The 16,275-nt window shown below is 44.1% G+C and overlaps 1 protein-coding gene across 1 annotated transcript; it reads right to left on the bottom strand.

The window, feature by feature from the left end:
- Positions 1-473: 473 nt before the first annotated feature.
- LOC119159847 (uncharacterized) lies at positions 474-16,001 on the bottom strand. The gene is made up of 3 exons (XM_037412675.2): positions 14,588-16,001; positions 8,930-9,059; positions 474-625 (listed from the first exon to the last, which is right to left on the bottom strand). The coding sequence occupies exons 1-3, from the start codon at positions 14,724-14,726 to the stop codon at positions 520-522; spliced, it is 375 nt and encodes a 124-aa protein (XP_037268572.2). The 5' UTR covers positions 14,727-16,001; the 3' UTR covers positions 474-519.
- Between the last annotated feature and the right edge of the window lie 274 nt (positions 16,002-16,275).

Raw genomic sequence — 16,275 nt, 5'->3', positions numbered from 1 at the left:
GTGTACGCCTCAGGGAGTTTATTCGCACTGTCACTGCCCTCAATGGGCATTTAAAAAAGCACCACTGTTTCAGCCGCCTGAAAATGTTGAAAATGAGCACGTGGTTTTTATGCGATTGGTTTACTGTACGCCCGGCCGCGGCAGCCGCACTTTCGATGCCGGAGATCGCGCTTGAGGCCCGTTTACTTTCATTTAGCTGCTCGTTAAGGAACCACTGGAGGACGACATTTCGGGAGCGCTCTACTGCGGCGTCCCTCATAATTCTAAAGTTTTTGTGACCGTTACTGCCAACAATTTAAATTGATTGCTATGCACATTTATGCGCAAACCAATAAGGCCGACGCAAGCATGCTTTAGAGTGGTAACTACGAACATTCACGATGAGGCGCTTTTGGCTCATTAGTAACGGCCAAATTGCACGCAGAAACAATCTAGGAAGTATTTCAATATATGAAGAACCTAAGGAACAGCTGTCAGTTTTTTTTTCTTTTACTGATGCAGCTTCATCTCACTAGCGTTTCAGTAAAGTGCATCACTGCAGACGGGCAGGCAGCAGTGTGGAAAGGAGCTATCCTCTTCTTCACTTCGGCACCGGCGAGTCTGGAAGGTGATATTAGGCCGACACCTGAAGGAAAAAGTACGTGAAGTGTTGCTATAAAAAAAGGAGTTTCGCACAAACGTTCACGAGGGTGCATGACAATGGTTTTCAGTCGATACGTATTCCGCAAATTATGCTCTAGAAATTGCCGCTCTCCTTATGAAGGAAGAATTTACGCGTGAACAAGGAAGCCAGGCTTTTCTTCATTGCACTCACGTGGTTTTACGGTTAATTTTGCAATAATATAAGGCACCACTAGGCAAAAGGAGAATCAAATGTTTGCGTGACACTATTTTGGCATGTTAGTTATTCCGCTGTACGCAATTCATTGCCCGCTTAGTAGGATACAGGGTATGAAATGCTCATGCAAGGCCTATTTTCGCAGTCAGCAGGGAATGGCTCATTGGCTCACAGAGTCCACAGCTAGCGGAAAACGGATGACTCCTCAAATAGTGAATGCCGGAAGTTCATGACTACACCAGGCAACCTTCTATTTTGTGTTTGTTCAAAAGCTCCTGATGGATGTCTACAGCAAGATTGAGTGGACGTTCAGTCAACTAACTCCTTTTTTCTAATAGGGCCTAAAAAAATCTGCATTTTTTAGAGTTCCGAAATTATTTGTTTCATGGCTATTCTTCCACACACTCCTGTCACTTTTCAACATGATGCAAGGCCAGCATTTGTAACTTCTTTTCACTCCATTTTCGCTTCTCGTCGCAATTCTGATTGATGCGCAGGCATTGTCACCTTTGTGGTCAATGGTGACAAATGTTGTTGCTGTGGGTCGCATCGCTGAATTTAGTGTTGTCTCATTTATGTGCTGCTTTAATGATATGATGCACATTATTGCATTCTTACTTCATCCGCCAGTGTTTATCAAGGGCCCGTAAAACGACTACCTCAAGTGGATTGACAAGAAAAAAAAAGAAACGTTGCGGCATCTGCCACTAAAGGGAACCAGGTGTGTATGCTAAGCAGTGGACGCTACTGGCGGCGGTGTTTACGCTGGCGCTTATCCCGTCGTTGCGCAAGAGAGAAACCTAGGGAGGTGCAAAACACGCCGTCATGGACCGGTGTTTCTTGCAGAAGCTAGAATGTGTTGGTGTTTAACGTCCCAAAACAACCATATGATTATGAGAGGTGCCGTGGTTGAGGGCAGCGGAAATTTCGACCAGCTGGGGTACTTTACCATGCACCTAAATCTAATCACTCGAGCTTCAAGCATTTTGGAATACACCGAAAATGCGGCCGCCACGGTCGGCGTTCGAACACGTCACAAGCGGATCAGCAGCCGATTGCCTCAGCCATTAGTCCACAGTGGCAGACGGTGTTTCTACGAACACATGCCGATCTCTGCTAATGGACAATGCGAGACAGAAGACACCGATTCGACGCATATACCTACAATTCAATTTTAATTAACGCGCACGCTGTGAATTTTTATTGTTCAATATCGCACAGAAGACATCTCCCACCAGAACAACACTGGAGGTTAACATCCAATGCCTCTATATACGGGGTGGCCAGTGAATGGTTATGCAGAGGGAGCATGCAGTCGGTCTATTCCACGGAGGAAGAAACGAGATGAGGAGGCATGCCTAGCCAGCACGCTGCGGTAAAAGTGTGAAGGAAATACCATCATGGTGGCCATTTGTACCAGATACAGTGGCGACGTGGCTATGTTACATGTTGTGCAGTGTAGCTGGTCTAGCAGTGAGTGCTAGCTGCATAGTGATGGCATGTGCGCCTCCGTTTGTCTGTTGTTGATCCGTCACGGACGAGACACGTTCATCGAGCAGCATTGTTAGCGACGCAGTGTTTTCCGGGTTTTTGTTGTACTCCTAGCAATATTTACAGAACATTTTGTTAGCTTAAGGACTTCAACAGGGCGTAACAAGTGAGTATATCTATGTGCCGTGTAGCGCATGAAGTATTCGAAGTGTTCAAAGAATTTACTTTCGGGCACCATGACAAAACCCAACCACGGCGAATGCCATCAAGCGCAGCGAAGGCTCTGCAGTGTTGCTGCTTCTGCGAACGAACGGTTGGTTGGTATGTGGGGTTTAACGTCCCAAAACCACTATATGATTATGAGAGACGCCGTAGTGGAGGGCTCCGGAAATTTAGACCACCTGGGGTTCTTTAACGTGCACCCAAATCTGAGCACACGGGCCTACAACATTTCCGCCTCCATCGGAAATGCAGCCGCCGCAGCCGGGATTTGAACCCGCGACCTGCGGGTCAGCAGCCGAGTACCTTAGCCACTAGACCACCGCGGCGGGGCCTGCGAACGAACGAAACATTTGTGCTGAGGACGTGACGAGCTTATATGTAGTTTCGTGCTTGATATGTGTACGTCTAATAAATTGCATGTGCGTATTAAGACACCTTTTCTGTTTCGCTCGCTGCACTCGCCCCTTCGGAATTGAGCAACTGCAATCGAGTCTGTTGCACTATGCACAAGCTTGTCACCCCAGTTGCGCAATTATGACGCTGGTGAGTTTTACGAAGAACATGGGCGCGTTGAGTGGGCACCAAGACGATCGCGTGAGCGACGAAATTCAACCGCTCATGTTACAACACAGGTTTGCACAGTGCATGAATGGTGAAGTCTGTAAAGCATTGGCAACACACTCGTCGTAGTCAGTGAATCTAGCATGCGTTCACTCGTGCTTGCTTCCTGGTCGGTGAGCTGTTACTGGCTGTTTAATACGAAGACAAAACGATTTGGCCAGCAATATTGTGCTATCCCATCGTGTTAAGCCCCGTTCCGTTGGCTTCAGGTCGCCACGCACGTGCAGCCCACGTGTTTTTCGAGTAGCATAGGGAGTTGTGCCTCTTTCTTCACATTAGGCGCAAACGCGAAAGAAAAACTTGCCATGGGGTATTGCCGACTTCTGGCTTCATCACTTGTAGCAATGGATCTTATCTGGCTGCCATCGCCACTTATCACGACAAAGCTGATCGCACGCGGGCACAAGCGAGCTCACTTTTCCCTCCTTCCTCCTGGCTATAAAAGCCAGATATTATGGCTTATAAAAGTTCCTTCTTATGCTTGCACTTGGCCCGCCTCATTCAGTGATCGGAGCACGCGCTGGGTGAGAACCTATGATGAAACACTACCTACTGCTTCACAACGAGTGAAGTTAGGGCCTCTGCATAGTTGTTGCCTTTCTCCTTGATTTTATTGCGATAGCATTTATATGGACACTCTTGGCTATATTTTGCCACCGGCGTCGGTGTGGGCGTTGATGTCATGGACCATATGTATACCTACCTATATATATGAAAACGCAAGAAAGAAACAAATTCAGAAAAAAAGCACTTCGGCGCGCGCGATCGAACGTGGGACCTCTGCGTCGTGAAACCGAGGCGTTAATTACTGAGAAACCCCGAAGCTTTCTCTTTTAATTTATTGCATTCTTTACTACAGGTCAAATTAATCTAACAATCACACATCACACGTGTTTAATGTGTGTTAACGCATCAAACAAAGATATTACATCTTCAACACAGTCGGTAGTCTTATACACAACTCGCAGTTTGATAACAGCTTCCGCGAAACTATCATGAACAGATAGAACTGTTACGTCACAGTGTCTGTACGATAGCATGCTGCGCCAAACTGAATGAAGACCAAGTAGGAAAATAACGTCTAAATGTTGCACAGAACTATCACAAGGCAAAAAAAACGTAATCCTCGTGGAGTAAGAGGTAAATCTTTTTTTAAAGTCATCTGTATAGTGTCCCAAAAGAAAATGGCATTCTCACAATCAATAAATACATGTTGAATAGTCTCAGGTTTGTTACACAGGAGACAGCGGCTTCCCCATAGGACATGCATTCCTCTCTCTTCGAGTCACGTTAACACTGGCAAGGTTCCCGTATGAAGTATTAAAAAGAAAGTTTTAACATTGGGTGGTGCCCACGCGTTTTTCACTCGCTTTATTACGCCTTGTCTATATGATTTGTCATGCTTTGAACGGTAAAGTGGTACAGAAAAAACATTCTGTATTAAGTTTTTCATAGGGCGCTTTCTTTTCACTTTAGTTAGGTAATCTATCGAAAACCTTGCCCTTAAGAAACGATATGAGAACACAACTTTGCGCAAGAACGGTGACCAGGTGTGTCGTTCACCCCTGTTTGAAGATACAAAGAAATCAAGCATGTGGTGTAATAGCGTTGTTTGAAAAAAAGAACATAAAAATGCGTCTCTCTGGTCTCTTATTAGCATGAAACGTGATATTACTTGGTTACGAAACAGGTGGCACAAAGACAGCCCTCTTTGCTTAACACGCCGAAACAAGTTTGTTCTAGATGTTCGCACCCATGTAGAGCTCCAGATGAACGTGGCGAATATTCTGTGAATTTGAAGAATGCTTTTACACGTAAAACTAAGTGCTTGTAAAAGGTACATTATTTTAGCAGCGACAAACACGTTACATACAGCTGACGGAGAGAAAATGGATTAGTCACGACCACCCCATCCTTCTGCTATCGCGTGCAGTTCCTCAGCCTTTTCAAGCCAAAACGCTTCACTGTCTTGATACCTGTCCAATGGTACCCCTAGGTAACGACTAGGTGTCGTAAGCCACTGAATATTTCCAAAGGAACTGACGTGACGGCTGTATTGTAGGAGTACCTATGTAATTCTCATAAAATTGAGTAGCCAGCACTGCCAACACAACTCACGTTTCATTACAATGGAGGTCAATTTGAAAAGTAGTTCCGAGACATGGTGTGGCTCTGCTTTAGAATAGTTTATTGCCATGCAGAATTATGTGGTGTCATACCTGCTCAGACACTGGCGTTTTCCGCTTCTGCGTTCGTCAGCTCACGGCAGTTTCAGTAATTTCTCCTTGATACTCACGCGCTAAAATTTTCCATGTGTGTTCTGGCCATTGCTGGATAGATAGGAATCATCAATCACCTGGTCACATACCCACCCCTTAATATATTCAAACATTTGACGGAAAGGGTATTACAACGTTCGCGATAAGAATATGACATTATTGTCATCATGACCAGCGAGTCATATTCGTCAGACAATCTTACCCTGCCATACCGCTATAGTGTACCCCAAGTTAAAGGGGTGATTACGAGAGCACCCAGGCGAAGGCGGATAGATAGATAGATAGATAGATAGATAGATAGATAGATAGATAGATAGATAGATAGATAGATAGATAGATAGATAGATAGATAGATAGATAGATAGATAGATAGATAGATAGATAGATAGATAGATAGATAGATAGATAGATAGATAGATAGATAGATAGATAGATAGATAGATAGATAGATAGATAGATAGATAGATAGATAGATAGATAGATAGATAGATAGATAGATAGATAGATAGATAGATAGATAGATAGATAGATAGATAGATATGCGAAAGGTGACGGCTACTTCGTCTGTGGACCATCAGCGCCTCCCCTGCTACACGCATGTACTCCGCGTGTAGCGCATGCACCGCACATGCGGTGCCGAAGAAATGCTGTAGCACATCATTTGCTGCTGCCCTGCTCCAACCGGCGAACTATACCAGATGGTGCGCCGCTGCCGCCTGATCACTCTCCCTGCGACAAATGTGGCAGATTTCTCCTTCTCCTACCAGATACGAGCCCTGCGAGCCTTTATTGAGTTTTCGGCTTTTGCGAATCTACACGCCCTATAAACGGACGCCTTGGCTTCATTTTTTCTGCCTGTTCTGATCAGATAGTGTTTTGTCATGTACTCACCTTTCTGTTTATAATCTCTCTTTATTTGTGCCAATTTAACATCTCCTTCGCGATCCCTGAAGGCGCTGAGCCATACCCTCACGAAACGAGGCAGAAAAATAGCGTCCTTTGGTTTTCTTCTTTCTGGAATAACTCACTCTCCACTAGCAACCACGCAGTAGAATAGTAAATGAATTATTAATCTGAATAGTTGTAATGACGGTCCCCTAATATTAACTGTGGTGGCAGTGCCTCTTCAAGGTATACATTAGCTTCAGTGCTGGCTACCACTTCTGCATTGACACCATAAATATTACCCATGTATTTATAATATTTTGTTGAGGTTTGCAAGAAAACATTCACGAAGCATGAGCATTTATTGGTAGCTAACAATTTTTTATGTATATCAACGAAATAAATGAATAAATAAGAAATAACGAACAGAAATATATGCTTTAGAAAGAGGAGTGGCTTCTGTCTAGAAAACGTTGTTAAAAACTTCACTTTGGGCATAATATACAAGGACAGGAAATGTCTGCAAAGGGGTATGATCGTCTACCCTGCAGCTCATGTGGAAATGACCACCTCGAACGGCCAACTGTTCCGACTAGAACATCGTACAGTCTCTTTTGCGTACCAGTTCGCAGAATGCGTGGTTTTGCTTATTTCTTATTTATTCGTTTTTTCGGCGCTGAACATCAATAAACAGGGTAGAAAAGTATGATTTAATTTTTTCGAATCTTTTACTGCAAACCTAATTAAACTTGGATAACTTCTAACAATGCTACAACACCATAGAATACGTCAGTTCTAGAAGAATCGCGCTATATGGCTCTACGAATTCTATGTAGACAGGCGTCGTTCGTAACCCCATAAATACAACAACGACCACTGCTTACGATATTAACAGAATCGTGCCAAAGCACCCTCCTTATTTTGACGGAACGAATGCCTATGTTCGAGCGTAGTAGTTGGCGTCACGTTGAAACCCAAGAGGAGCTAGTGATGTATCCGGGCTCAGCGAGGCCACAATACACACGCGACTGCTTTATTCAGACAAGGACATCGATCGATCTTGTGGTTCATTGCTGCAAGCCAATAAATACTACCTAACTTTCTCACGTGACACATTCTGAGCAATGCTTGGCCGCTGCCACGATTTTCCTCCCCCGTCTAGTGGATAAAGTACTCGGCTGCTGACCGGCAGGTTGCGGAATCGAATCCCGGCTGCGGCAGCTGCATTTCCGATGGAGGCGGAAATGTTGTAGGCCCGTGTGCTCAGATTTGGGTGCATGCTATAGAACCCCAGGTGGTCGAAATTTTTGGAGCACTCCACTACGGCGTCTCTCATAATCTTATGGTGGTTTTCGGACGTTAAACCCTACATATCAATCAATCAACGATTTACCTCCCTTCCGTGTTTGCACATTTAATATGAACAATTGAAATGCTAGTGAGCTCAAGCCTACTGTGTTGTGATGATAGTGACCATCAGTGGTAATTCAAGGGTTCGACTGGAAATAACGTGTTCGTCGGTCGGTGAATGTAGATAAGACTATTTATGCTTAAATACACTTTTGCCTCTAGACAATTTTTTCCGATCTTTTGGTGCAGGTGATATACAGGGTGTTTCAAGATGTCTGTTCAATATTTTTTATTACAAAAACAGGTATCTTCGTGCCACTTGCGATTTGCCTTCCTGTGGCAGCAAACATCTTCAGATGGGTACAAACAACAACTACGGTAGTAATTATAAAAAATTACAATAACCAACTATTTAACCAGTGGTAATGGTCGGGTGAGTCAAAAGGGCGAATTCATGTTCTTCCTACGAATATTCCACAGCCACGTTAAGGTTTTGAAGGAGCGGCCACTGTTAATAACTGCGGAGTATTGCAATATGGCTAATTTAGCTGGTGAAACCGAAACCCACGCGACAAACAGCGCATCTACCATTCACTTCATTAGGGTCGTCATTCACTCAATGGCGATCTTGTTTTTCGCATTGGGGAAGAAGAATAAGTGAGCGTCAATAAATCACCCTTGAAATGAAGTGTATAAATTGACGGCTGTTAACAGCGAGAAAAACAGTCTCGTCACAGATGGCGTTGTTGAAGTGAATGGTAGATGCGCTGTTTGGTACGTTGGTTTTTGTTTCGCCAGCTAAATTGGCTAGACTACATTGCTCTGTGGTGATTAACAGCGGCCGCTTTTCAAAAATTTAAAGTGGTTAAGCATTATTTGCAGGAAGGGCTTGAATTCACCCATGTTACTTGACCGGCACTCACCCACGGTTAAAAAGTTGATTGCAGTCATTTCTCTATTTGCTGCATTTAATATAGTTTGTACGCAGCTGAAAATGCCTTCTGCCACAGGAAAGGCAACGCCACAAGTAGCATGCACATACTTTATTTCTGAGACTATTGAAAAATATTGGACACTTTTTTTTAAACAACCCGTATGTGATAGATTGAGGGGTGATAACAAAAGGTGAGCACGTTGGAAAAGCAAATTTCTTTGTCGCTCCAGAGGCACAACTGCTGCTTTAGAGCGTAAAAATTATCTCTGGTCAGTAATAACATTTCTTCTTGCACACATGTCTAGCTACCTGAAGTGATGTACTAGCACTTCGCCGCCACTTGAGTACTTGCACCGGCGTCCCTCGCAGCCACCGCCGAAGTATTCAGCCCATGTCGGGTAGTCATAGCTGAATGGCGTATGGGAATAGCAAAAAACATCTACAACAAAACATGTGGAGAAATAAGATTGAGGAACGACAAGGCTCTTTTGAAACACCACTTCATTTGAAATGAGGCAACTGATACTCTTACTTTATTTACAATGTAAGCCATGCGTTTTTTTAAGATCAAAGCCTTATATCACACAGTCGTACGGATCGGAGCATCTCGCATCATAGATGCGAAAATAAATTGTACCAAATCTTGCAATGTATATATATTCTAATAACGCGACAAAACCCGTTCCTGGTCCGCCTTGCTTGCTTGTTTGTGCCTATGATTTGGCTAGTAGTGGCTACATAATGCCGGTGTCACACGGGCTCTTTTAATTGCGATCAGGGTGATCCGAATATGTTTTCTTTATTGCAATACACTTTTTCACCACTGTGCTACATGGCCCAAGTTAACCCGGTTCGAGCTTGGGTCAGATGAAATGCTCAGGTGGCATTTGCGTGCCGTAAAATTTGCCACTGACTAAATTCGGTGTATGGCATATTTTTAGAACCTTTTATCAGCCATGCTATTTGTACAGTAACCGCTCGAACGTCAAAAACTTTGCATGTTACTACATTAGTGATTTCATAAATCAATCACTCGAAAAACTTTTCTATCACTTACCTGTACTACTGTGTGAGATTCTTAAACTTCGCTTTTATTTCTGATGGCCTCCGCTCATAGCCGTGTAGTCGCAGCGAAGCGTCAATATCGTTGTACGCGCCAGTGTTTTACTTCTGGCGCCTCAAGTCTGTTCCAGTCACTCCTGCCAGCGGTCAATTACTGTAAAAGTCTCTTCATTCGACCACAAAGTGCGCGTAGGCTGCGACGTAGTTGAAAGGCTTACGACACTCATAATCAGTTTGCTTCAAGGTGCTCCAACAGCTCCGACATGGCGAGAGCTGAACTAAGCGCTAAAGCCGGTCGACGGCTTGTCGTCAGCTTGTTGTCTGCTTCTCCCGTAACTACTTGCGGTCGATACAAATCCTAAAATATACAATACCTCAGATATTGTTCCAGTTTAGACAGTTTAGAATTTGCTTTTTTGTAAGCATCTAGCTGCTTTGAGGTGTTTCTATTGAACTATGCTTTATTTTCTTGTTTATTGTGATTTAAACAAGCTCGGCTAGGGGGTGCAGACGACAGCAAAATCATGATCCCTCTGGTAGATCACGATGCGTAGATCGCGATAGTCCTGATCCTAATTATGTATGATGGTGAACAAAAGTGACCGTGTAGCAGCACCTAATCCGGATCCTGGTTAATCTGGATCAGCACTGATCGCGATTAAAAGTGCCCGTGTGACATCGGTATAAGATTACGCGCAAACGCCGCTTTGGAGGCCGCATGTCGCTGGAGGCGATACGTTAGAGGCACATATACACTTAGAAGAGATTTCATGTTGAAGCGACACATGGTCGGAATATCCGTAGTCCTCTATTTCTGCGTCTTTTGTAATCATATCTTAGTTTTGGAACGTAAAACTCACTGTTATTATTCATAGCATGCTCCGTATGCGCATATATTCTTGCGATTTTATCAGATTACGTGAGTAGCATTGATAAAGCTGCAAGACACGATCATTAAATTATCATCATAAGGCGCGTTCTGCCATTGCCCAGGTTGCCCAAGGCCGGCGAAGTTTACTTCAGCTATCAAAGTGCAGTGTGATTTCTTGTACTTTGAGTTACTTAGTTTTCTGGATACAAATTGGCCCTGTGAAGATTATAATCTTTATCAGAGTGACTGCCGCTTTCCTCATAGTAACCACAACATGACAATACAATTGGCCTTAGGCGTTTCTGCGGTCTACACAGTCTCTCTAAAAAAATTGATTTCACTTTAGAAAGTACACAGCCAACGAATCTTTCATGCCAGCAGATAAGTTATAAAAAGTAGTCGCAGCTTTATGAGCTCTATACATAAACACAAAATGGGCAAAAAATGCGGCTACCAGCATGGTCGCTGCGGTGCACCCATGATTCGGTATTGCAAAACAGTGTTTTATTAACAGCGTCTTTTACTGACGGTTCTTTGTTAACTTGTATTAGTGCCATCGGGTGAAGGACTTTTATTAGAGCTCATGTTGTTCGATGGCAAACCTCTAGCCAGTCGGCTAGCTCAGCAGAGGTTTCAATCAGTTGCACAAATAACAAGCAGGAATCTTTGTCAGTGAGGTGTCTACAGAGCTGTCTTGTTAAGCAGCTAAAATAAATCGCACTAACTTCTGTGGAATTCTGCAAATTCTCATTAACCAAGAAGGACCAAACTTTTGACGTACGAAGGAACATTTCACAACAGTGCAACTGGCTACATTCAATAAAACATTCGAGCAGACCTTTTTTTTTTCGTAGGCCTTCGCTGTGTTCCTGAACCTGTGCCGTGTTCCTGAAGTCAGGAACGCTAGAAATACTATTCGGCTCTGTGGTTGCCAGTGATGGTTATTGACAGCCCACTTCACTTGAAGAGTTCACTAGTGCCCATGTCTTCTTGAACCTAGCTTGATATACTTATGTGGAACAGCGCCATGGGTTGCAGAAAAATATACACACAGGTGCTCCTGCTTTTCAATGCCATGGTAGCGTGCTGTGACAGGTAGATTGCTATAAATGTAGCCAATTTTCCAAGAGTTGCTCACAGATGAGGCACAGTTAGCCCAAACTGCGCAACTTGTCTGTTCACAATCAAATAGTAATGGTGATCCTGTTTTTATTAGAAGTGTTTCAAATGTGCCAAGCTTCTTTCGGACGGGGGAGGGGGAAATTTGACGCCGAAAATCAAGCTTTTCAATGATATCTAAGTACCCTATTAAAAACAAACATAACACCCACCGCGTCAGCTGGCAAAGTGTCAAAACTGTGTATTCGTGCCACCGTACGGAACCTGCGCAGTCGGTTATGGCCCTGAAATCTTTATTGTGCCCTGCAACCACGACACGTTATGAGCTGCTCGTTTCGCACTCATGCAAAACGTCATGATGTTTTCATGTGCGCAATGTTACGTGGCTCTCTTGGTGAGCCACGGGCGGCTATATTAAATGTTCCGGTACCTGAGGGCATCACAAATATTCAAAACGTTGGGGAGGCAGCGGAATTTGAATGCAGCAGAACTGCTACACCGGGTACGTTGGCCGCAACATCATTTGACTGCCCGCAGTAGAGTGCGCCTGCGAAACCGAACATTATCAGGCTCTTCACGTGCGCTAACTGTCAACAACTGAATATTTTCACACCAAGCAAGGTATCAAGACACGTGACAGAAAGAGTGCTCAAAACGTTCAATTTGTGCTATGCGCGAGCAAATGAGTGAGTGGGATCATTGTTCCGAAAAAGTATTACGCTGTCTGTGCCACATGTCGTAGTGAAGTAAAAACTTAAAGCAGCCTTTTCTGCACCTAGCTAGATAGTATCATTATTAGGAACGGCGCATGCTTTGAACACTTTTTATGGGTGATTGAAACGAAGTGAAAAAGGGGTACACATCTGTACCATCGTACTACACAGGGTAAAAAGACAGGAAGTGCGAACGCGGATAGAGCAGACAAGTGCAAAGAATGAACCGTTATCTCTCGCGCAGATTACGCCACTCGCCTGATTGTCAGATATCGCGTGTTGCCACAGCTACTCTCCTGATGGGCTTCGAAATACCCTCCGGTATGCCCTTAGATATAACAGTATCAGTATAGTCAAAACTGCTAGGCATTGTTTCTGCATGGTTTTATCTTTGCCTTTGTGAGTAGGCGCAATACCCGTATCAAATAAATAGCTCTGCTTGCACTCAGAAAGCTTTGTGTAAGCTTCAGCTTATCCGCACGATCTGTCTACTACAATGGCACGAGCTTCCCGCCGTTAGCATCGCTCACCTTCTTTGATATCTAAAATTTGAAGCTACTTATCTTCTCCAGGCTGTTTAAATGACCACCAATGTGGGCGCCTTGGCAAAGACAGCATCTTTCGTTAACAGAGCAACATGTTTTCATGTCATGGGGTTATCCACACATGTGGCATCGCGAAGACGATTGGCATCTTTTTCATGATATGGTCATGTTTCAAGTACTGAATGGATCGAATTAGGCGGGGAGCGAGAGCCTCAACTCTTTAGACTAAGGGCCATATACCATAATCTCTGTTGGCCTATTTACGCCCGAAAATGTCACAATGACCGATTTTGTGAGGACTCTCTTATTCAGGTAACAAGCTCTCCTCATTTGACACCTCTTAGTGTCAAATGAGGAGAGCTCATTTTTTTCCTTTGTGTCTCACGGGAGGCACGCAGCTGCTGTTGCATGGCTCAGGTAGGCACGTGTTACTCGTCCTATTTCTTATATTTTTTTCGCAAGTACGCCACCACAATCGGGAGGGTGTAGAAATTGGTCAGAGTGTGTCAATGTAAAAAAATTGTTAAGGTGTGAACTTGTGCAATGGTAATGCACATAGCGCCGGTCACTGTCACCGGCCGCCAGTAATTGCATCCTCAGCGGAACGATTCAACTTTTATACATGAATGATCCAACCTTCCAGTGTTATGACTAGTTCTCGCGTAAGCTTCTGGATACAGACTTGCCTATTCGTGTCCTACGCGTAACCTTCCGCCTCTGCGTTGACCGCTGTTGGGAGGGGTCAGCACAGGAAGGGGTTCAGAGTTGAACGCAGTAGCGTTATTTTGTTTCTATAAAACGTACTTCAACCACTTTGTGAACACCTTTTATTGTATGCTGTACTCGACAAGTTTAAAATTTGGATTACAACAATGTAATCAATAAAGTTAGAAGTGCCCAGTGTCAGTCAAGCTCAGACGAGCATATAGGCGTGCTGAATATTTTGCATATTACTATGCACCCTTTACGTGGTCCTAAGGGACTATGTACAGTAACGTGTGTGGCTTTTGTAATGGGTGGCTGGATTTAAACCACGAATTCATTCTGATAAACACATGTTGACGCCCTATGGCAATGTACGCTTAAATCATGCACTATTGCTGCTATATTTCATGCTGTATTGTGAAGTGTGTATACAGGACGCTTGTGTTTGTAAAAATGAAAGTTGGTATAACTGCATTTCCAAGCAGAGGAAGGTATTTTCACTGAATCCACAAGAAGACGCATGGCTGTAAATGGGACTGATAACATTGTTCTTTTTTGTGATTGTATTTGTAAGGGGAGTGTGGAATAATTGCGCTGCTAATATCTAATCCAAGCAATAAACTGAAAAAACAAGGCGCGCAGCTGTGTGGTAGAGCAGCCGCGTGCAACGCTAACGACCAAGGTTCAATCCCCACTTGGAGCTAAACGACCCGGGTTTGATCCCCGCTCTCATCCAGAATTTTTAGTATTTGTTTATTTGCACCGTTCTTTGTTTTTCGGTCAAAGGTGCTTTTTCACTTTCAACCAACGATGCCTACACCGACAGCGGAATGCACGTGAAACGAGCTCTTTAACGATAAGGCGTTAATGTGGGTGAGTGAGAGTAGGTAACATAGCCCTGTATTGCATAACAACTCTGGTAGAGTCAGTTATTCTCTTGTTGTGCACTTACCTCCAGTAGGCTCGTAAGGGGTGACGGCAAACATCTCGTACAGTGCTTCGGCTGTCGTCGGCTTCAGCGTAGACGCCACCAAGAGAGCGAAAAAGAGCCCACCAGTAGCGGGCAAACGTCGCACAATAATCCAAACCATTTGTAGCGACTTTTGGTATCTCACTACTGCCTGCGTCAGGCACTTTCAGCGAAACGTAGATGCAGCGGCGCAGCGGACAGCCTGTATTCGCTCGCGTGAAAAGGGGACCACACTGCGTATGACTCGCAGCTGCTGCTACATCTCGCTGACCACGTTCATAAATACAGCATTCATATAAACGCGAGATTCTGGAATTCCAAGGTGATGGCTCCTTCAAAGAGGGTGAACAGCGTGCACGTATAGATATACAAACACAGTTTACGGCCCATTCTATTCATCCATTGAATGAGCAGCGATCGCTCGTGTTTAGGATGCAGAGATTACGCGTGCAGATGCATGCACGATCTTTTTTAGAATATAAATGCTATACCATGAAGAAGAAAAGATCAACCAGATGCGCCTTCTTCTGAGAAAAACTAAATCCACTTGGTAGACGAAGAAAGTGCTTAACAGCGCAAACGACAGAAAGAGATCGAAGAGACGAGAACAGAGCGCTGAACTAACAACCAAAGTTTGTGGCAATCCAACTGCAATTCATATAGGAAAACAAAATCTACGCATAACCACGCAACATCAGCAAAATCGGACATACATGTGACGAACGGCCTACCTTATCAAGAGCCAGTCATATCAGGGGACCCTAGATAACGATATTCACAGCCGTGAAGAAAACTCGAAGGTACGCTACCACAGGAAGCACCAAACTGTTGAATATGGAAGGCTTCGCTAATCTCGCGCTCGCGCTGATTTTTATGGCGCCCCATAATCACATACTTGTCAAAAATTGGCTGGCAGCCACACGTTTTACGTGTAACTGCCAAGAGACACATCAGACAAGCACAGTTAGAGTGTTCCGCTATGTTGACGACATTTTAGTGTTTAACCCCATCGACCAATTTGATCCTCCACGAACCACCGGTGAGATTTTTGACGTATTTCGGCATGAAATGTAGCAACTTGAATTAACGTTGGAGCTTATTTTTCATGAGAAGCTACGATTTCTAGACTTGGAAATGCTTTTTTTGGTGGACCATGTCTGTTGGCGGTACGAGCCACGCTAAAAAAAAAAGCCTTGTTGCTTTTACGTCCACCCATTCTAAGCTAGTCAACCGTGGCATTCATTTTTCTTTCCTAAAAGCAGCTCTAACTCGCTCTTGTCACCACCATGTAGAATGTAGTTTTTTCAAACCAAGTTCTTCGCCTTCAACAAGCAGGTTTTTCTAATACCCTGCTAACTTGCATCGCCGAGACTCTCTTTACGTCACTAAGAGTGCTTGATACGGGACAAAGCAACAGCCTACTCCACAAACCACATTCCAGCACGACTGTTGTACACGAGGTTTCCCATATGCTAAAGAAGGTCGCTTGAAAAATAGGTGTACGAGATGTGTTCTGCGCATGCGACAAGCTCGCTGGGCCATGTCACAGAGTTAATAGTGAAGGATGGAATAAAGAAGCATGTACTTAGAAACACGCTACGTGCTATGTTGAATGTGTTTTAGATTTGTGGGGTTTAACGTCCCAAAACCACCATATGATTATGAGAGAC

This window comes from Rhipicephalus microplus, chromosome 3, assembly GCF_043290135.1.
Source record: "Rhipicephalus microplus isolate Deutch F79 chromosome 3, USDA_Rmic, whole genome shotgun sequence".
Classification (NCBI taxonomy): domain Eukaryota; kingdom Metazoa; phylum Arthropoda; class Arachnida; order Ixodida; family Ixodidae; genus Rhipicephalus; species Rhipicephalus microplus.
The sequence above is the reverse complement of the archived record's forward strand: the minus strand, read 5'-3'. Positions and strand labels throughout refer to the sequence as shown.

What these genes read in the sequence shown, in the direction of transcription:
- LOC119159847 (XM_037412675.2), bottom strand. Translation starts at nt 14,726, where the DNA reads ATGGTTTGGATTATTGTGCGACGTTTGCCCGCTACTGGTGGGCTCTTT. An exon ending in CCCTTACGAGCCTACTGGAG is followed by an intron (nt 9,060 to 14,587) that starts GTAAGTGCACAA and finishes GTTTTGTTGTAG; the next exon opens with ATGTTTTTTGCTATTCCCAT. An exon ending in GTGCTAGTACATCACTTCAG is followed by an intron (nt 626 to 8,929) that starts GTAGCTAGACAT and finishes TTTTTCCTTCAG; the next exon opens with GTGTCGGCCTAATATCACCT.